General features: G+C 37.0%; 3 protein-coding genes and 1 long non-coding RNA gene across 6 annotated transcripts; 3 read left to right on the top strand and 1 right to left on the bottom strand.

Moving 5' to 3' along the window:
- The first annotated feature begins 533 nt into the window (after positions 1-533).
- On the top strand, positions 534-2,211 carry LOC118047132 (fe(2+) transport protein 1). Its single transcript, XM_035056331.2, has 3 exons — positions 534-1,157; positions 1,447-1,596; positions 1,702-2,211. Exons 1-3 carry the CDS (start codon positions 534-536, stop codon positions 2,005-2,007), a joined length of 1,080 nt encoding a protein of 359 aa, XP_034912222.1. The 3' UTR covers positions 2,008-2,211.
- Positions 2,212-9,897: 7,686 nt separating this feature from the next.
- On the top strand, positions 9,898-10,736 carry LOC118047148 (uncharacterized). Its single transcript, XM_035056334.2, has one exon. The coding sequence runs from the start codon at positions 10,041-10,043 to the stop codon at positions 10,644-10,646; it is 606 nt and encodes a 201-aa protein (XP_034912225.1). The 5' UTR covers positions 9,898-10,040; the 3' UTR covers positions 10,647-10,736.
- A 3,001-nt stretch (positions 10,737-13,737) lies between these two features.
- Positions 13,738-14,420, bottom strand: LOC140955996 (uncharacterized). Of its 2 annotated transcripts, XR_012170894.1 has the most exons (3): positions 14,275-14,420; positions 14,071-14,159; positions 13,738-13,977 (listed from the first exon to the last, which is right to left on the bottom strand). It is a non-coding gene; the product is annotated as an uncharacterized lncRNA (long non-coding RNA). The 2 variants fall into 2 exon arrangements; XR_012170893.1 differs by lacking the exon at positions 14,275-14,420 and having other exon boundaries at positions 14,071-14,258.
- Positions 14,421-16,336: 1,916 nt separating this feature from the next.
- On the top strand, positions 16,337-22,007 carry LOC118047163 (chaperonin 60 subunit beta 4, chloroplastic). Of its 2 annotated transcripts, XM_035056354.2 has the most exons (14): positions 16,338-16,597; positions 16,679-16,804; positions 17,294-17,431; positions 17,686-17,781; positions 17,918-18,160; positions 18,233-18,467; positions 18,804-18,973; positions 19,560-19,637; positions 19,741-19,812; positions 19,896-20,000; positions 20,244-20,336; positions 20,464-20,556; positions 21,045-21,195; positions 21,321-22,007. In XM_035056354.2, exons 1-14 carry the CDS (start codon positions 16,448-16,450, stop codon positions 21,347-21,349), a joined length of 1,779 nt encoding a protein of 592 aa, XP_034912245.1. In that variant the 5' UTR covers positions 16,338-16,447; the 3' UTR covers positions 21,350-22,007. The 2 variants fall into 2 exon arrangements, with proteins under 2 accessions (XP_073267773.1, XP_034912245.1); XM_073411672.1 differs by lacking the exons at positions 20,464-20,556; positions 21,045-21,195; positions 21,321-22,007 and having other exon boundaries at positions 16,337-16,597; positions 20,162-20,300.
- Positions 22,008-22,020: the final 13 nt, after the last annotated feature.

The raw sequence follows: 22,020 nt of genomic DNA, 5'->3' as shown, positions 1-22,020 counted from the left end.
GGTTTCCAGTGTTTGGTTATGTCATTGAGCTGGAAAATAACTTAAAATAACAAGCCACGTCAAGCAAAAAGAAGGATGAGTTGATAGAGGATTTGACCAAAATAAGAAAAATGGAAAATGTTTTCCCCCAAATTTTTTTAGCGCCACCTTTCACTGGAAAGTGGGACCAACTTTTCTAATGCAAACAAACACAAGAAAGTTTGGAAAATGATTTTCCCGCCACTTTCCGGAAAACAAACACAGTTAAAGAGAAAACACTTTCCTGAAAACCAAACCAAATTTTTCAATTGACTAAAAATTGTCCTGTTGACTAGAAAGTGTTTTTCGTTGACTCAAAAACCAGTTTCCAAGTACGCAAGGTTAAACTCTACACCCAAAATATCACCCACAACCCAGCCATGAACCCAGCTACGGTGCCATAAAGTCAAGGGCACTTGTGTCATTTGATAATTAAAATAAAGGGTTTGAATCCCTAAAAACACTTCCTTAAATATCACACTTTAGTTCACTTACTTAAATATCACAACATCAACATGGCATCCTTCACAGAAATCAATGCAATCACCATATCTCTAATCTTGATCCTCTCATTCACATTGCCAGCATCAACATCGGCACAACAACAATGTGATTCCGCTTCGACAGGAGGATGCCACGACAAGGCCAAATCCTTACAGCTAAAGCTAATTGCTATTTTTTCAATCCTGGTTGCTAGTATGATTGGGGTGTGTTTACCATTATTTTCACGTATGATCCCTGCACTCATGCCCGATAGAGATTTATTTGTAGTGGTAAAGGCATTTGCTTCAGGTGTTATCCTTGCGACGGGGTACATGCACGTGTTACCGGACTCTTTTAACGACTTGATGTCTGATTGTTTGCCGATAAATCCTTGGAAGAAGTTTCCTTTTACCACTTTTGTTGCCATGTTGTCAGCTATACTCACTCTCGTGATGGATTCTTTCACGATGAGTTTCTACAAGAAGCATGGTTTTGATAAGAAGGGTGGTGGGGTAGACGGTGAGAAAGTGAACAATGGGGAGAGAGGGTTAGGGAATGTTGAAAATGGTGGTGCTCATGTTGGACATTGCGATGGATTTAATGGCGGGGCTAATGACAAGGATTCAATGTTGTTGAGGAATCGTGTTGTGGCTCAGGTATGAATACTTACTTTAGTCACGTAAATTATTGTATTAATGATTAGGTTATGTACATTTGATTTTTGTTATCGATTTCTTTGAGGATTAATTGAGTGAAAATATCGAGAAAATTTGGTGCCTACTTCAGACCTCTCATTTGCACAAGCATAGCTGATTAGAGTTCTTTTTTCTCGAAGATATTATGAGCTTGTGCAGAGACTTAAATTGACTACAATGCAATGCAATGTAATTTTCTCTTTCGTTTTTTTTTTTTTTGACGATGATTTTACATCATGTGCATGTGCAGGTTTTGGAGATCGGCATTGTAGTGCACTCAGTTGTAATTGGTTTATCAATGGGTGCCTCTAACAATCCGTGCACGATCAGGCCGCTCATCGCTGCTCTCTGCTTCCATCAACTCTTTGAAGGAATGGGTCTTGGAGGATGCATATTACAGGTATTTATATTCACAAATCCTCTAAATTTCTGACCCCGTATATAGTAATGTTCTGGTACTAGTAGTAGAACACTTCTCTAAGAATTGCATTGATCATGTGATCAGGCTGAATATGGAATGAAGATAAAAGCAATCCTGGTGTTCTTCTTCTCTACAACAACCCCATTTGGAATTGTAATAGGAATCGGTTTGTCAAATGTTTACAGTGAGAGGAGCCCAACAGCTCTAATTGTTGTGGGATTACTGAATGCATCATCTGCTGGATTACTGAATTACATGGCACTGGTGGACCTCTTAGCTGCTGACTTCATGGGACCTAAACTTCAAGACAGTATGAGGCTTCAGGCATGGTCATTTATTGCAGTTCTACTCGGCGCCGGAGGCATGTCGCTTATGGCAAAATGGGCTTAGCTGATTTGAAGACGTAGGCAGGACTGCTAGGTTGTCATTTTGAACACAGAAAATCTCATTCTGTGTGCTCCTTCTGTGCATATTTATATCCTGGTTGAGATTTCTGAGTTTTTTTGGTTCTGGCTTTTGTTTCTAGTGAAGGAAGCCCGATTAGGTAGTGCAAATAAATTCGTTTGAACTACTATATTTGAAAAGCTGTGAAAATAAAAGTTCACATCATTTCTACTTCTTGGTAAAATCTGTGCTGGTTTTTTCTCTTCTTTTACGATAAGAAAGATTTTATTGATGCAGCAAAGATTAACATACATATTCAAATGGCATCCATACAAATTACTTCTTCCTTAAACAAGATGCACACTGACTGAAGCTAAACGAAACAGAACTTTCAGCAGAGTCTATAGGCTCTCCATCAAAGAAAAAATAAGCAAATTTAAGCGATCATAAATCTGTATCCCAGAAATTGGCTGTTTGCTTCTTCCCAGAAATTAGCTTTTTACTTCTTCCCATATCTTCAGATAGCTGAATTGCAGGCTCTAACCTTTAGAAATTATTCGTAAGTTACTTATCCATATCAACATCTTAGGGATGATTTGTTGAAGATAGTAGTTTTTAGTCCATTTTTATGCATAAATAAAAAATTTAGAGATCCAATAATCCAGATGCAGAGACAGAAGTTCGTTTTGAGGCATTCATTTAGCTCAGGAGCTAGGGTGTAGTTGTTTGGAAGTAAAAATGGATTCAATGGAAGTGATCAGGTGTGCTTTGGACCCTTCTGATGTTAGCAATCCGCATCTTGCTCTTATTAATTATATTAGAGCTCTTATCCAAGCCCATTGACAGTTTAGGTTCAAGCATGTTCTCCGCGAAGGCAACCGGTGTGATTACTTTCTAGCTCGCTTGGGTTCTGGTCATGATTTCGTGCTTCAGCAGGGGGGCTCTCCTCCTCCTGGGCTTCCCTCCTCTTTGTTAGCTGATAAGATGGAAGTTGCCTTCCTTTGTCATCAGCGCTGGTTTCTCCTTTTCTATTGTAAGGAAAAAAAAAAACAGAGAGAGAGAGAGAGAGATCCAATAATCCAGAGCCAGAAACAGAAGTTCAGATCACTATAATCATAGTGATCTGAAGCTTGTTTTTCTAAAACCAGAAGGTGGCCGCTAGCCAGACAAAGCGTAGTGATTTCTCCGTAGTAGATCATAGTAAAGGATGATAAAGAACTAAATCTTACTTTAAGGTTTGTCAATGGCTACCTAAGACCTGCAAGATCAAGGACAGTGTTAAGAATGTAACTTACAGGGCAGTTTCTTTTTGACTTTCAGAGAATGGAAACTGATATGGCCTGATTAAATTAAAGGGCAACCTCAAAATCTCTTTAGTCCCGGCTACAGAATCTTGAACAGACTTCAGCAGATGTATGTATTACCACTACCTAATTGGCAATACTCGGTTATAATTTAGTAAATTCCCATAACACTTTGCAACTTTGAAGGGCTATTTTGGAATGGAGTCCTGAAGATCATTCTAGTTTTTTCCAGCATTCAAAACATATAAGCACATGTTTACGTTACTCAGTTATAGTTTAGCAAATTCCGGTTTCTGACGGAGTCATCAAAACATCGGTGACCGCACATTGAAAGATCAGAAGAAACCTCTTATTACTGTCATGGAGGATGGACAAATGATAATGTGGTCATATTATGGTCAAATTGCAAGTGAAAATGCAAACAAATTGAAGTTGCTACATTAAAAAATGACGACGGTAGTAGGCCTCCTAGCTAGTGTTTCAAGATGTAATCAAAATCTGCTATGATTGCCACTTACGACCATTTCTTTAGCTCTTATGAGTGGCTATGGTTTGCTGTGTGAACGTAGGCCTCCTCTGTTCCTCATCTGATGATATTTTTCACAAATTAGGGCCCAGTTTTTCTTGGATTATATTTGCACATTTTGGTCAACACCAAGCATATGAAGAAATGATTCCACAACTCCCCCACCACTTCAATTTTGGAGCAAAGAAAATCCTTTTTTTTTTTTTGGTTTTACATATATTTTTTTTATCAAATTTTTACTTGTGTAAACAAGAATACAGTGAAAAAGTTCTGCAAATGACAAAGCACAGCCTGATTTTCTTTTCCCAAGTTATACAGACGGGCAAAGGATTCAACTGTCGTAAGTCCAAACTCCACTTATGCCTGTCATTTTATTTTATTTTTCACGAACTCTTACAAACTTACCATGATTTTATTAGATGACGTGCCATGTCTCTGCCTGTTCCAACAACAAAAAAGGGAGACCTTTCTCATCAAATGAGGATATATATGACTTTTTAATTAGACTCGATGGTGCACACCCAGGAAATTAATTTCACAACCAAGTAGGCATCATTAAACAGAAGAATAAGTTTAGAACAGATCAAGGAAGATCTTGTGTTTGATATTGCTCGAAAAGAAACTATTGTAATAAAGTGGCATATCATATATATATGGATGATGCCACAACCATGGTTTAGGCCTAGATCCAAGCCCTAACCATAACTCATTTGAAGTGCTGTTTGGAACTCAGGGACATGATGCAATATAACTCCCTAATGGAGACGCCAAAAAGCTTTGAAGTTGACATGCTTACGCCATGGAAATTGGGTTAGGTGTTGAAGATTAGTAAAGGCTAAAGCTTCCATATTGTGCATTCTCCACATAGTGCGCAGATGTCGAGTACATGGCTATGTATTTCTGTCATTAGCAAATTGGCTAGGGCATGAGTTGGTGGGGTCAAAGAGCAAAGGACAGTAGTTCTGAAGAATTCTTAATACACCATTCTTCTCAGGATTCAAATAATAAAGCATCTAAGTTGATTATCCGCCACCATACCAACCTCTTGATTTATGTCCACTCATTTTTTTGAAAGAGATGGCATCAGAGGGAAGTAACCTATCAATTACCAGGAGAAGCTTTGCACGAAATTTTTTTACCAAAGTTGTGGTCATTAATTTGATCATTAATAACAATATTTTTTCTCCAATAGAGATAGAGATTGATCACTATGGCACGTCTTTGTTGCAAGTTTGGCAACAATGTGACTTCCTGATAGTACCAGGAATTGAAGCAGATATGATGGTTGCCAATCCTTTCATCAAGCAAGTGTCCAATGATCAAATCAGGTTACTGTCGACAAACTTTTGATCTCTCATCGCTTTGACACATGACGGAACGGAACAGTGGCAATAGCAAGGTAGGAGATAAAGAAGATGTGCTAGCTACATCGAAAAAACATAAACCAGTGACTAAACAATGGCAATTGATCCTTTAGAAACAGCTAAACAGCCTTTGATATCCACATATTATTATATAAAAAAAAAACCCTTTAATATCCACATTGTTAGTGGATTACGACCTTGAGATGATGCGTAAGCAGGGACAAAAACATGCGTGCAAATTCGTAATATTATTCTCAATGCACCATCCACCATCAGTATTATAAAACACAAAGTTATATGCTATGGACAACAATGCTATTGAGAAGATTATAAAATATGTATTAGTGCAATGGTTTTTTAAGGAATGCAGAGATCATGAAAAAAATTTAGCCAAGGTAGAAATTAAGACAAATGAGTGGATGATGATGGTCGTGACCTTATCCTCTTTCAACCAATCACTGCAAAAATGTGATGACCCCATTTAGAAGAGTTGTGAGGGAAAGAAAGGAAAAAATAAAAGATTTGTTTCAGTGGGGGGGAGTGGAGACAGTGCACACACGGTACAGATGACGGTGCAAAAAACTAGCAAGTCCATGATGGGGATCGAAGCCTTGGAAGGTTTGAAAACAGATTTTGATGAGCGGTATCCTGCGGCCTCATGAAATTTTCAGGTGGCGACACGTGAACCAGAGATGATTATAGAACTGGGATTGGAGATTAATTCATCAAATACTGCATGCGTCTTTCAAAAGCAATAAAAAACCATATTTGGTGGCCTAACTTCTAACTTCCATAGTTTCATATTTTATTAATGTATTCATCACCATGTTACAGGTTCATTTATTGTGAAATTAATATCGAAATCCAGGTTTATATCTTAATAGTTATCGATTTAAGTATGCAGAACTGAATAGCTCATAGAACTTCAGGTTCTGCAGTATCCCTGCCAGAATCCTGTTTTCAGTATGCGTGTTCCTGTACACGCCATAAAAGCGAGAGTGAGATGGAAAGATGCGGGTGGCCTTTATCGGAGGTGAGTTGACAGACGGTGCGATTTGGTGGGCGAGTGGTGCGCCTGGCACCCACGGTAATATATGGACCCAGTAGGGAACATGATCAGCTGTTTCATTTTTATGCGTTACCCTCCCAAAAATGATGCTTGCTACCATATTGTAGCTGTTAAATCCAGCCCCCCTCCGTACTAGCACTTTAGTCATTCTTATGGTGCTCTCTCTTTCTGTGTCTGCATTTTATCTATGGCTATATTATATATGAGTTTAGACTAGCATGTATATATATATGAGGAATATGTGATTGTGGATAAGGAGAACAAGTTGCAGCAGCAATATTGGTTGCTGATGGTATCCTTTTTGTTTTTGTTGTTTTCCTTAAATGGTAGGACCATGAACTAGCCCTTCTCCAACATGTTTAATGATTAATCAAATCAAAGCATCTTCGTGAATTTTATGCCTGATGTGGGTTTGCATCTCCGGATAATTTCTTGGTTTATCATGTAAAATATGATCGGTGGATCTCTTGATCACCTCCTAACAAGGCACTTTCCTTACTTTTCCCAGCAGCTTCTAAGCAATGACTGCACGGGATATGATAACGGTTACAGGTCTAGCCTTGCCACCGCCACCCTGCACTAGTGTTCTGCAGCAAAAATTCAGGTCTAAAAAGTTATGTTGTTGTGATTCCCGACGCTTCATGATCTCTTTTGAGAGAGGAAAATCTTACCTAAGAGGGCAGGATTAGTCCTCAGATCTTAGCAAATCGCAGTGCATTTAAACTAACATCATATATTGTACTTCATGAAATTGTTGTTGGCCTGGCCTTGTACCTTCCACAAATAGCATATTCTAGGTCACTCCCATTTATCGATTGTGGCAATAGCATATCTTAGTTTGGTGTCCCTTCTACCACATAACTTGCTGTCGGTCGATCATGTCTTGTCCAGTACTTATTTCGACAGACTTTACATGGTGTAAATTGTTTTCACCCTCCTTGTTCTTTTTCTTTGTTAAAAATGTTCCTTATTTACATATGGAGAGTCGGAAGTCAAGTCCTTCATGGTGAATTGCCAAAAAAAGAAGGCAACTTTAGCTTCATCTATGTGGCTATAACAGAAAAATGGCGAATTGACCATGCATCAAAAGCAAGGGACATGGTCAACACAGAACCATTTTCCCTTCTCTCTGCTTGGACTATACAAGTCATTCTTGCACTAAATACACCCCAGAAAATGACACTGCCAAACAGGCCACGATCTGAGGACAGTGACCGGTGGTTCCCATCACAGCCCAGGCAGATTAGGTTTTAGCAAGGAAAGATGGATTTGTTTCCTGTTCTGTTCTTCTTACATCTGTTTCAGCTTTTGTATGCACAGCCTTGTATAAATAGCAGGTTAGCTTTAACTGGCAGCAGGTTGCAAAAGAAAAGTAGGAAAAAAAAAAGTGAGTGTGGAATCCATCACCAAAGCTGGCATAGTATGTACTTTATAATATAACCATTGTTAATAATTAATGAGGGGATGGATTAATAAATCTATTTGCAGCTTAATTTTCAGATCACGGCAATGCATGATGCGCGATGACCAATAAGCAGGCAATAAGAGATTCACAAAGAAACAAATACGAGGCTGCCATAATATAACCGAACACCAGTTAGGCTTGGCCTCTTGTAGAAGAGTTTCATGAAAATTCCTCGTTTAATTAATCATCCCTAACTTTTATTCTCATCTACAAAGAATTTAAGAGTTCCATAGTGGGAGATCGCCTAAACTGAGCATATTTTATTGTATAAATTAAAGAAAAAAGAATGAAATAGAATATTCAGCTCTGTTGATAAAATACCATACAAACGCTTGCGTTTGTAAGTTGCTGCTTCCAAGTTCCGTAAGGACCTTTTTGATCTAATCATCTTGATAATATAGTCCAAGCTAGTGGGCTGAAGGGGATGTCGAATGAATGAGGGTTTTTTTTTTTAATTAATAACTTACAGATAATGAATAATATATATATATATATATATATTGTTATTTTATTTTATTTTATTTTATATTGAATAATAAATAGTATTCAGATGAATATTCATATATATACCAAAAATTTGAGAAATAAGATATAAATTTTAAATTGTTTGCTCATTAAATAATATTGTAGGATATAATAGTAAAAACTCATTTGTGAGTAACTTTTGTCAACCCCAATCACAATGCTGCAAGAAAACTATTCTATGGTTGGATTTTAGTGATGTCTAATAAATGATAAAGCAATGCCTTTTCTTTATAAATCTTAATTAAACACTCCATTTAAAACATAATTATTAAACTTGACTAAATTTACTATTACCGGATAATTGTTAATTTAAATTTTTTTATTTAGATCAAAGTTTTTTTTACAAAATTATTTTAAAAATATTTAAATAATAAAAACCTAGATAACGAAATAGGTGAACCTACAATTTAGTTTCCCCAACTAAACTCAAATAAAACTTGGTTCATGGGGAACTCCAAAACGTTTCTTTCGTTCTGTTTAATTGTTTTATTTTTTTCAAAATTACATCATATATTTGGTATGAATCCACAACCTGACCTAATAAACCTACTAACAAACCTTTAATCCGGCTAGATCCCAAGCCTGGTCTAATAAAATATGGTTTTAATTTTTCTTACACTGGAAAAGAAACGGGGGAATAATTTGAGGCCATTGACTGACGCTTCCTTCTTGTCGTGTAGGAAAAAGCAAGGTTATATGTTCAGTGGGTATTGTTATAGTTTAATGAGACAACGGACAAACAAGATCGCCGACGACGCTAATTAGCTTTATAATGGCCTGTGATTAATTCTGCCTCGACAAAAAAAAGATCAGGGAAACTTGCAGAGGGTGTTTCTTGCCTGGATCAATTCAATTTTGGAGAAGAAGATTAGATGAAAAGGATGGGATTAGGTACTTGCTAGATAGATAATTACTCCTCGATGGACCCTCCCATCCCATGTTGTGAGTGCTTAATGAGTCATCGAAATAGATTAAAAATGATTAAACCCAGATCAGCACTGTTATTTAAACTTGCCTTTTAAACTGAACTTCTTTGCGTCATAGAGCACAAGGTAGTATTATTGGCTGATGGAGTTTGAAGTCCGAAATGGCCCAGCTGGTTTCCGTGGAAAACCTCCCCTGAGATTGACTCTAACATCATCGATCTCTCCGTTTCCATCTCTCCTCCTCTTACTCCAAAACATTCCCATTTATCCCCACATCAACTTCTCTGTAGCAGGGCATCATATCTCAGCAGAATTATTATTTAAATCAAGTTTCTATGATTGCATTATCATGCGTTATAGATCAGTTGCATACAGACACGAACACACATACATGCATAAACTAGCATGTGTCAACGTCTTCTTACCAGGTCTAAAGACATCATCCGATTGCCTTGAATATCATGCATACATGAAATCTCATTAACTTCACTCATTAACTTACAAGGATTTATTAGATTTTTCTAATACATCAACAATACCAAGAATATATTTTTAAAACTATTAAGAACAAATTAAAACCTTAAATCTTAGTTGACTAGCGAGTATTCTAATATATCCTTGGCACCGAGAAAAAATTTTATGCATACATGAGATAGCATTTATGGTACCATTCACAATTATTGTTTTAATTCTGCTCGCGTAAGCTTCTGATACTGTTGATATTTGTTGCTGAGATTGGCCCGCCTCGTTAGCCTTTTTTTCTCCTATAAAACCCCTCAAATTCTCATGGTGTTCTTCATTGCCACAATCTCCAGAAACAAGAATACAAACCCTTGAAGTATCATCCTAGACTTCTAGCCATGCTTCCAGGTGAGCTCACAGGAATTCGCTATCTAACAGCTGATCAAAATCTGGTTCCATTTCCGGCTAATTTCGGCATGATGCAACAAAGCAACATACCATCCTTCCATTTCAACAGGCTCTTAAGCAACCTGCAGAATTCATCCTTACCTCAACCAGTTTATGAATTCGCTCCGCAGTCCTCGAGTCTCAGCAACAACTCAACTTCAGATGAATCGGAGGAACACCAACTGAGCATCATCGACGAAAGGAAGCAGCGGAGAATGATTTCCAATAGAGAGTCCGCCCGTAGGTCAAGGATGAGGAAACAGAAGCACCTAGACGAGCTATGGTCTCAGGTGGTTCGGTTGCGGACTGAGAACCACAATCTGATAGACAAGTTGAGTCATGTGTCTGAGTGTCATGACCGTGTTCTTCAAGAGAATGCAAGGCTCAAACAAGAAGCTTCTGATTTTCGCCAAATGCTTACTGACTTTCAACAAATTGCCAGTCCTTACACTACTACTGCTTTAAGGGATCTTGAAGAGGTCCCCTGCAACACGGCCCATCTCAGAGCTGAATCCTCAAACCAGTCCATCACTAGTTCCGTGGACTTGCTTCATTGAAAACAAGAGATCTTTTGCCATTTTAATAACTACTTCATGTTCCTTCTGTTGTGATAATTATCAATGAGTATTTGCCTTAACTTTAGCTTATATGTGCTATAACAGCTTTTTAACCATTCCCCTCCTTGGCTTAATTATCACCCCAAGTCCTTAAAACAATCAAATCCCTTTATATTACTTTCTATCAAACTTCTCGCCGCGTATGCATTAATGCAGGCGGCAAAGAAAATTACTACTTGAAAATGATATATCCCAAGGGTCCATTAGGAACATGCATATAAAAGAATAATTATGCTTGAACAACTTTTAATCATGAACTTAAGAGCCCCACCAACCCTTAATAGAGTCCACCAGAAGTACTAATTAATCACAGATGAAATTGACGAAACCAGAAAAGGAGAAAGAAAGAAAAGAAAAGAAAGAAAAAGGAGAAAGAAACAGTGATCTCTGACGTTTCGAGATTTTGTTTCATTCACTATAAGAGGAAGTAAGACTTTTCTCAGGTGGATTAAAAGATGATGAAGAAACAAGAAATTCCTTGAAGTGGTGGACCTTGTCTGAACTGGATCATTCACACCAGGGCGAAGGGAGGTCCCATAGCTAGGTCAAGTGTTGCTCACGATTGCAGGAGCAAGAAGACAAATGGTTGTGGAGGTGCTGGTGGTAGTGGCTCATCATACAAAGAGCAACTACTGCTACAAGAAGCAAAAACATTTGAAAGGGCTATCCACTAAAATACCCTCAACCAGCTCAAGTACTATTCTTAGCTTTTTGTGAGGACACCATTGCCCTGCCTAACTTGGTTTGCCTGAGTAGAGTTTTCTCACCAATCCCGAGGGCATTATCATAGTGGAGCCTATGTACTTCAGGTGTTGTTTTGCAAACGGTTCCTTTCTGTAATAATGGCATACAAAACTACATTGGCAAGCCTGTCTGTTCCTCGCATATCTTTCTTCTTCTTTTTTGCACAAGGATTTGTTCCTAGAGACATAGGAATCGAATGAAACATTTACTTGAAAATATATATGATTTATATTATTTTTTAATACTAATGCAGATATATGAGGTAATATTAGTACCCATGATGATTATATAGTTGACTTGAATAAAATGAACCGCATTTTTTTTTTTTACAAAACTTTCCATTATGTTGGGTTTTGTTTCAATCCGTAAGGAGTCTGGATGGGCTATAGCAGATCACCTAAGAGTTCACATCTCCGTTCAATCAGAAATTATTATTGTTTTAATGAATATTTTAGTTTCTGAACTGTCCAAATCTCAGTTTTAATAAACAAGTTAAGAAATCAAATCAATGTGCTTAAACTTCAAAGTTCATGGAAAACCTTGGAATTGTTAATTAATGGGGGGAAGAAATTCAGTCCATATGGCATCACAAGCTTTTAAAAAAATTAGAATGCTCGGCTAAATCAACGTGCTCTTCTTCTTTCTTTTTTTTTAGAAAGAATTTCAGATTAAAATTGGAAGTGCATGCGTTGTATTTGGGGTGCCGAGTAAGAGCTGAAAGTTTCTCCAAAGTCTTCTTGTCGTGTGTGGACGTAACCATGTAAAACCTTGTGTTTGTATATTTAATTTATTTTCCTTTCGCTCTTTTCCTTTGGGATATCTTTTATATATATCTTTTGCTCCAGGGCCAATCGATCCATATTTGAACACGATAGATCAGTAGATATTAAAATTATAAAAAAAAATTGAGCATATTGTAGTTTGTTTTTTTATTTTTAACTAAACTTTTTAATATTACATTTTGCATTTTGAATAAAACAGATATTGAAAATCAATTAAATGATAATAATAATAATATAAATATAACTCATTTTTTTTCCCTTCACGCTAATCCTCTCTTCTGATCTCTCATGTTTTTCTTTGTCAAACACGAATCTAAAAGAAAAGGCCAAACACAAATATAAGGTTTAACACAAAATCTCTACCTTCTTCTATTTTGTGGCATACTTTCCTCCGTTTTCCATTGGGATTATTTGAAATTTGAGTCTCTTGGATGCTTAGCTTTCCGTGAAAAAGTCAAGTTGCAGGTCAAAAGGTGGGCAATTGAATACTAGTAGGATTAAATTTGTATTGGCAGAGCGAGAGATTGTAATTTCGTCTCTTTGATTTTAGTTCAAAAGGTTAAGAAAGAAAATAAAGAGAGTTTTCATTGCAAAAAAAAAAAAGAGAGAGCAATTCTTTATCATCTAAGATATCAAAAGGTAGGAGGGAAAGCACTCTAGCTCCTATAATTTTTACACCATTCCACTTCAGATCATTTTGTTTAGCAATTTCCGATGCCAGGCTCATAGTGTCCATTCTGTTTCATGCTTACACGAACCAATATGGGGTCGTTGCTACAGTTGCACCTCCAGCCACTTCGTTCTCCATAAAAACATGTCGAGCTGCCACGAGAAATAAAGCGGCGCATTCATCTTCATCCACTGGCAACGCCACTATCTCATTATATCGGGAAATGCATTTGTGTTTTGTGTTTTCTTTACGGAAGGATTCAGATGGGTTTTGGTTGTGTTTTCGTCTATGATTTGTGGTCCAAACTGACCGGATTTTGGGTTTAAACTAAGGCAAGATCAAGGCTGTGAAATTGACTGACATTTGAGTCAAAAAAGGTGTGATTTCTAATTCCATTTAAGGTTAAATTGCCCAGAAAGAACGAAGGTTTTGGCAGAGATATGGGGCGAAATGTGATGCTGGCAACTGTGGAGAGTAGATTGGGATAAAATAATCAAAGAGATGGAGAATCTGTTGGAGATGATGGAGAAAGGTCGTTGTGCAGATACGATGGAGATGATGGTTCCCTATGTCAAGATGGGAGAGAAGCGCTAATTTATTTTTTTCTTCGAGTTTTTCGATGATATTTTTATTATTTCTAGTGTATGCTTTCTAGTTAGTATTTCGAATACAGTAACAGTATTGCAAATAAATATACTAATAAATATATATATATATATATATATAAATGTTATTTAATGGGGTGCCAAATAAGTGGCAAACAACAATAGGTGCCCAGATGCACAAATCATTATGCTAAAGCCATTTTATTGTAGAACAGTGGAAGGCGTATCTGTAACGATGAAATCTGATCGATATAAAAACTGAGTGTTCATGCTCTAACAATTAAATGATAAAAAAAACTAATTAGTACAGAAATACCACTGGTAAAAAAGAGGGGGGAAAAGGGTCACGGTCCACTTATATCTTGTGTGTAGATATAGTCTGTATGATCAGCCATGGACCTTCTAATCAAACATTCTTCTGCACTTTCTAACCCAGAGCATGACCCGTCATCATTGCTGCTTGACTCCTCCTGCATGAACAGAAACAAGGACATTAGCTCGCAATCTTGCATCGTGATAAATAACTTAATTTTTCTTGTGGGAGACTAGAAATACAGGCTCACAGGTGATGATCCCGCAGGGATGTGTGAGGATGTTTCCGGCGGTGTGGATTCTGGCCAGGTGGTGGCTGAAATAGACCTGGATTTTGCACCTGAGGATAAAAGAAACAGTACCATCATTAAGAAAGTGAGCTTCCTTGGCATTTTTGTGATTAAGACAGGAAGAGCTTGTGGAGATAAATGGTAGGTGATGGAAAGGTTTGCCACCTTATATAATTGAGGCGGTGTATCGAGAAGTGCGACCGTCTTGGGATGGAGAGGAAGGGGAAGGCTCCTCCATAAATGAGCATTGAAATCATGCCACCAAAAGTCAAACATTACATCGCCAGTGCCCCCTTGGGGTCAATGATTTCTATTTCTTTCTTCCTGGGAAACACCACCATTTAGAGACATCGTCGAGAACTGTTTTTCCTCTCGTCCTTTGGCCTTTTCCATGTCGATGATGCAGTCAAGGAGTTGTGCTACGTGTGATTAGAAGCTAGCTAGCTGTCCTTGCTGGTGTTTGATAAGGATCTTGCATGTGATAGACACCTACCGATCTCGGGCTCAGGGTGGGAATTTATTGGCAACCTTTCATGATTTAGCTACACCTGTAAAATGAGAAAAGGCACACCAAATTAGGTGGATAAATTGGGCAATCATAATGTAAAATGCAAATAAATAGAAATGACATAAAAAAAATGTTATGATAAAATATCTTCTTCTTCTTCTTTTTTTTTTTTTTTTTGGATGGCACAATCCTAACCATAATATTTAGTTAAATTTTTATAAACTGATCGACCGTATCACAATAATCAATTAAACTAGCAGGTAGATTACAACCGTCGTTGAAATGTTATTAATTACAATGATTGATATAGCATTAGCAATAAAATTTGTATTTGATTGGTGATAATCTTTTTAGACAATAATCGAAACATGTGTGTGATCCTTTTAACTTTGTTATCTCAAAAGAATTCATTTTTTTATAATATCTTCTACGTAAATATTACTTACATTCAGATACTTGCACACATTGTAACTGAGCAAACATAGAATTCGACTGTTGAACTTAGTATTCAATTAAATTTGTAACATGTTATTGTTTAACTGCATTAACCAAATTATTTTTACTACCAAATATTTTTTTAATTTCCAAATCAAAGCATATTGGCATGTGTTTATGGCTCAGTGCCAAGTTATTAGAAATAACAAAACAATACACATAAGCATTTTTTTATTCAGGAATACGAGATATGATTTTATCATAAACAACATCATTATCATTTAACAATAAAATGCTTTCGTTTATTTCTGCATACAACATACCTAGATTGCCGTTATTAATTGGCCTGTTTTAATCCTTTTCTCTTAATCATGGAAAAAACTGATAAAAAAACGAAACATTAGCACAAAAACAGGATTTTTTTTTTTTTTACAGCGCTAGAATTCGGGTTATATCTAGAATTGTGTGAAAGTTCCATGCAGTTCATTGAACTAGATGTCATCACGCTTGGCAACGTGAAACACTATGATAATAAGAAGAGGTAATTGGCATTTAAATAGCAGAAAATAAGAGAGGGCTTCAATAAGGCAAACATGAAGCATCTTGAACATTAATTAACCAGCCAATAATCAAAGCTCGTGCGCCATTTAATTTGCTTATCGATCGAGGCTATTTGACTTTTATTTTCACGTTGACTTTAGATCATAGCTAGATCGATTACAATTCCCATCAGATTCTACTGCTATTTGTCTAGATAAACTAATCAACTCTACTGTAATTAAGATCAAAATTTGAATCCCATTACAATAAGCTGACGACTGTATAATCTGGCAAGAACATGCATGAAAACTAGAGAGGAAAGCTAATTACGTATGTCCACAACGCACCAATTAATTAATAAGTGTTTAAGGAGTCTAATTATCATCCATTCTCGAAGAAAAAGGGCTGTGGTAATTATTGCCTATCAAGAGTGAAATTTACTAATATAACCTTTTTATAATTTTGTTTATATATGTCAGACAAATACAAATGGATAAGGTGAGCAAAACCCATGAAAATTACAAGTCCTCAACTCTCAATGATCGAGTGCAGATTTTTTCACGAGCTGGATTGGGATTTTGTGGGCCTTATGGGCTTTGGGATGGACACTTGTATTAATGTCCTTCGAGTCTCTTTTTAATTTATGGATTTGGCCCATTGGTTATCACTTGAATTTCGAAATGTTATGTTCCTGCTCTAAACACAAACGTAAAAAAATAAAACGGAAAGATTCTTGAAATAGCGCCAAAATCCACTCCAAGATATTTTTTTTTCTCCCTTATCCCTCAAATAGCAAAGGAGCTGATATCCCAAAGAAACAAAACCGAAGAGTTATTTGCTGGTGGTGCATTAACCATGGCATGCTCTCCATCTCTAATCTCTGCAATATCTCTCACTAACCCAACAAGGCTCAAGAGGGTCTCCTATCCTTCTATGTTAAGCCCGAAAGCCATGGCCAAGGAAATTCACTTCAACCATGATGGTTCTACCACGAAGAAACTTCTGGTTTGCAATTCAAGTCACTACACAGCCTTCCCTTTTCAAATTGAGTTTTGCCTTCGATGATGATTGGTTCGTGCTGTGCAGGCAGGGGTGGAGATGGTGTCAGAGTTATTAGGAGTGACTTTAGGACCGAAAGGAAGGAATGTGGTGTTGCAGAACAAGTATGGACCTCCCAAGATTGTTAATGATGGAGAAACTGTCCTCAAAGAGGTACTATTTACTGCAATTGCACACATATTCCCTTTTATGTTCTATATTTTGGAACAACTTTCATTCAAACTCCATGTAGAAATCAACAGCTTTTGTGATGCATCGATTTTCCATTACAGAAGCAGACTTGAATGTATCATTGTCTACAGTTTTGATATGGGTTCATGATATTTCAAATGCAACAAACTACAATTCTGTGTTTCAAATGCTTGTGAAGTTCTTGCTAACCATTTCGCTGGCGTCACGAGCCAGGGAAATGAATAGTCCATTGATTTTCTGTACTGTCCTTTCATGCCTGCTAATGCTCGTATCTGCATCCACAGTTTGGTTATCTTTGTTTGAATTTGATTTCATGAATCACAAAGGTGGGAAAAATAACGATGTTGGCCATAAGAAAAAGTCTTTTCTTATGATAATGGATCATTATTAATCCTTGGCATTATTATGTTCCTACCTAACTGCTTCTTCTATGCCTGGATTAATTTTTAGATTGAACTGGAGGATCCCTTGGAGAATGTTGGAGTAAAATTGGTGAGGCAAGCTGGTGCGAAAACAAATAACCTTGCTGGTGATGGTTCGACAACATCTGTGGTTCTTGCTCATGGTTTAATCGCTGAGGGTCAAAAGGTAACGACTACTTCACACAAGACAAGTGGAGCGTCTCGTGCAATGAAGTTTCAGATTTTGATAATTGAAGGCCTAGAACATGCTATTCCACTGTGGCTGAGAGTTTGTTATCTTGGAAAAAAAAATTAGTTGGCTGTTGGCATACGCTTGTCATTTATTTCATGAAGTGGATTCTAGCATTCATTTTGAATATCCTTAAATTCTTTATGAAAAGTTCTGAAAAATTTCTGCATTAAAGATTACACTGATTCCAGGTGATTGCATCTGGCATGAATCCTGTTCAAATTGCTCGTGGGATTGCGAAAACCTCGGAAGCTCTTGTATCTGAGCTCAAATTGATGTCGAGGGAGGTCAGTAACACAGCTTTTCTTCTTCAATTTCGCTTGAAATAATTAATATCCAGGATAAGAGGAAGCAAAAAGCTTGTGTAAAGAGCAAAATGTATTTCTGTAGGAAAAGCAATCATACTTAAGAAACATAATGCAGGTTGAGAACGATGAGCTTGCAGATGTGGCTGCAGTTAGCGCAGGGAATGATTATACAGTGGGAAACATGATATCCGATGCACTTCAACAAGTGGGAAGAAGGGGAGTAGTCACAATTGAGAAAGGAAGGTGTACTGAGAACATCCTAGAAATTGTAGAAGGAATGCAATTCGATCGTGGATATTTGTCTCCTTACTTCGTAACTGATCGGCAAAGAATGGTAGTGGAGTTCCACAACTGCAAGGTAGGAAACTTTATACGGTTTGTCATGCTCTTCCATGAAATTATCAGAAAGTAAGAGATTTTTTGGATGCAGCTACTCTTGGTTGACAAAAAAATACAGAATGCAAAGGAGGTGTTCAAAATATTGGATAATGCAGTTAAAGAGATGTACCCAATTGTAATAGTTGCAGAGGATGTGGACCAGGAAGCTCTGGCTCCAATCATTAGGAACAAACTCAAGGGTCTATTGAAGGGAGCTGCTATTAAAGCTCCTGCCTTTGGTGAACGGAAGAGCCACTACTTGGATGACATCGCTATCTTGACAGGAGGTAGAAGATTAAGTTCTCCTGTTTTTTTTCTTTTTTTCCTGTACTTTGTGCATCAATTCTGGCTGTTATTTATTCCATTGTTAAGTAAGTTGTCCGATTCTACCACCAGGGTTTTTTGTCCGAGCTTCTAGGTTTATAAGGATAAAGGCAAGCATCTCATATATATTTTGTCCTTTTGAGTTGGGAGTCATTGAGGCAATCTTCATTCCTCCATGAGATGCCAAATGAATGTTAATTCTAATTCCATTTCCCTGTGAAACATAAGTGAATGCAAAGGAAATGTAATATATAACTTTGGTTTCATTGATGCATGCAAGATGATTCCATGTTTTGCAGGCACTGTAATTAGAGATGACATGGGGCTGAAGCTAGAAAAGGCTGGGAAGGAGGTGTTGGGCACTGCTACTAAGGTGGTGATAACAAAAGATTCTACGTTGATAGTAACTGATGGGAGCACTCGAGAAGCTGTGGAGAAAAGGGTTTCTCAGATATGTAGTCTTGTTGAGGTGCATCTGCTCTTCACAATGTAATCCCTTCCATTATAGCATTCTCATTTCTTTCCAAGTTCCATAGTAGCATCCATTGCATGATCATCAGTGACAGTCAACTTGTACACACATTGAGTCAAATCTGTTATTCCTTTGGCCTTATAATTAGGATGATAAATGCTAGAAAAACTTTTCCACGTTGAAGATATTCTTAGTACAAAGGTATCTTAGTTTTGGCTTATGCAGATTATCAATCCCATTATCAATCCAATCACTCTTTACAAAAAATAGGAAACCGTTTTCAGTCTTTTGATCTGTGCTTTAATCTCTCCTATGTGAGCAATTAATAGAAAGTTAATTCCTTTCAGCAACAAGAAAGTTTTCCTTCGCAGAACAAATAAGTTTCTATGTTTCGGTAAAAAATCTCTCCGAGTAATCAAGAGTAGGTGAAAAAATGGAATGTCACAGCTTGACTATAACCTAAGCCATGCATTATCCAGTTTCGAAGTTAAGGTTCCTAAAATTTTGAGAATACTTGCCACGTGGTAAAAAAATTTCCTGACAATGACGACCACCATGGAACCACTGTCTCTCGTTTTTGCAGAACACTGAAGAAAAATTTCAAAAGAAAATATTGAATGAAAGAATAGCAAGGTTATCTGGAGGGATTGCTATTCTCCAGGTAATCAAGTGCTCTGTAGTAATCAGCAACTTCTCATCTTGAAGATGTGATCATCTCGCGCATGTAACTCCTCATTGTTCTTTTGTTATCGATTGATTTACAGGTAGGAGCACAGACACAAGTCGAGTTGAAGGACAAACTGCTGAGAATTGAGGATGCTTTAAATGCAACCAAGGTAAATTGTTGTTTTTATTCATCGATCTTTCAGATGGTCTTTTGTTAATTATAGATAATAAGCTGCTTGCTTGTATATTGCAGGCAGCAATCGAGGAAGGTGTAGTAGTTGGAGGTGGTTGTAGCCTTTTGAGGCTATCAACTAAGGTGGATGGTATTAAAGAACTTTTGGATAATGAAGAGCAGAAGGCATGTTTTCTTTCAAATTATTTTCTGTAATTCTTTTATTTAATTCCATTCAAAGAGTGTGGATAGTATGATAAGACTTGGAAAAGTTTGTCTGATCAATGTGAAATTCAACACCTACAATTTATATATATGCTGTAATATCTTGTCGTGTCTCATTTCAGATGGTACAAAAAATTTCACCACGGATGTCAGCTCTTTCAACTGCTCACTAAAGTTAAGTGATCTTAAGTTAATTTCATGCAGATTGGAGCTGAGATCTTCAAAAGAGCTTTGAGCTATCCTGCACGATTAATAGCTAAGAATGCAGGTGTAAATGGAAATGTCGTCATAAACCAGGTCTTTGCGTGTTGATTCTTCACTGTGCTTTAAGATTTTAAGAAGTTGAAATTTGAAAATCTGTGCTTCTGAATTCTTTTTAATCATTATAATAACAATTTGGTTCCAAAACTTGTGAACTTTTTAGGTTTTGTCAAATGCTGATATAAGATATGGATACAATGCTGCAACAGACACCTACGAGGATTTGATAACTGCTGGAATTATAGATCCCACAAAGGTATTTCAATGATATGATCACGTGAATCATCCAAAAAAATGCACCTTGCTTTTGACATATCCATTTTAGGTGACGAACATGGATAAGAAATTGCAACCACTACAAAAGAAAAGGGGCTTAATTTGCGACTGCGTATGCAGACCACTATGCTCTAAAGTGATGTGGCATAGTAAATAGGTATCAATGCCTGTACCTAGATAATATATTCAAAGCATCGCATTCAATAATTGAATGTGATTTAGCTAGCTGGAAATTTAACTGGTGAATGATATGAGTACTGGCGGATGCCACCAGAAAAGAAGAAAACTAGTGTATCTCGACTGTTGGTGTGCCAACTTTGGCTGAAGATTGATTTCTGCAATTCCATTTCTTTATTCTGTTAGAACTACCACTTTTCGTTTCTTTTTTGGACCATTTACTTTGCAGTTGATAACATATATTCAAGATGTCAAAATTTTCATTAATTTCAATCAATGAATTGAAAGCAGGTGGTTAGATGTTGTTTGGAGCATGCAACATCGGTGGCCAAGACATTCCTGACATCCGATGCTGTCATAGTTGACATCAAGGAATCGGATCCCCTCCCAATGAGGAGAAGAATGCCACCAGTAGCCCCTCCTCCTATGCCAAAATCCCCAGGTAAGTCTATCTACCTCATACAAATAGATACAAACTAGTGAATGCATATACGAGCTAGCATCGATGCTCCATTTATCTCTAGAAGCTTATCTGATCATGGTAAATTCTAATGAATCGTGAATCAGGTGTTGGACCAGTTGGCGTATACTTATAGTCTGGTGACTTCAGTTTTAAATACATGCCGATTACTCCGTTTTTTATCTTTGAAATCTTGGATCATTTAAGGAAGAGAAGGAATCGGCAATGGTTATTCCGTAGAAGGGGGGCACAACCAAACTTTCCAAGTTATCCTATAAAATGGAGTTGAATATTTAACAAAGACTAGCCAGAACCCAGTAGCTGTATGGAGTATAATTTTTTTCTCATGAAGCATGCCAGCTGGTTGCATTTAAAGAACAAGGTGTCGCCTCCTTAAATTTAGTTCAAGAGGAAATGCACTCCGTCCACGTACAGAGTGATTTATTAAGATAAGGTGGTCGTGCAGTTTAACTCACTTCTGAAAAGAAATGACTCAAGAAGCTTGTTGGAGGGAGATGGCAAGAGAGAAATGGCCACTGTTACGTGATTCGCATCCAATGATACGGACATAGTAGCTCCTTGTCACCTACTGTGAGCTTTGCAGTGTTTGCTCTGAATATTGTACATGCATTGTAGAAAGCCTTCTGTGCTCATGATTTGAATATATATATATATATATATATATATAATTCTGCTCAGCATCATTGTTTTTTAAAGGTTGTTAACACTACAGAATGAATTTACGTGGAAGAGTGAAAATAGTTATTTTCTAAAGTAATTTTTATTTGAAAATATATGAAAATATTA

The sequence above is a fragment of the Populus alba genome, chromosome 10, assembly GCF_005239225.2.
Source record: "Populus alba chromosome 10, ASM523922v2, whole genome shotgun sequence".
In the NCBI taxonomy this organism is placed as follows: domain Eukaryota; kingdom Viridiplantae; phylum Streptophyta; class Magnoliopsida; order Malpighiales; family Salicaceae; genus Populus; species Populus alba.
The sequence above is the reverse complement of the archived record's forward strand: the minus strand, read 5'-3'. Positions and strand labels throughout refer to the sequence as shown.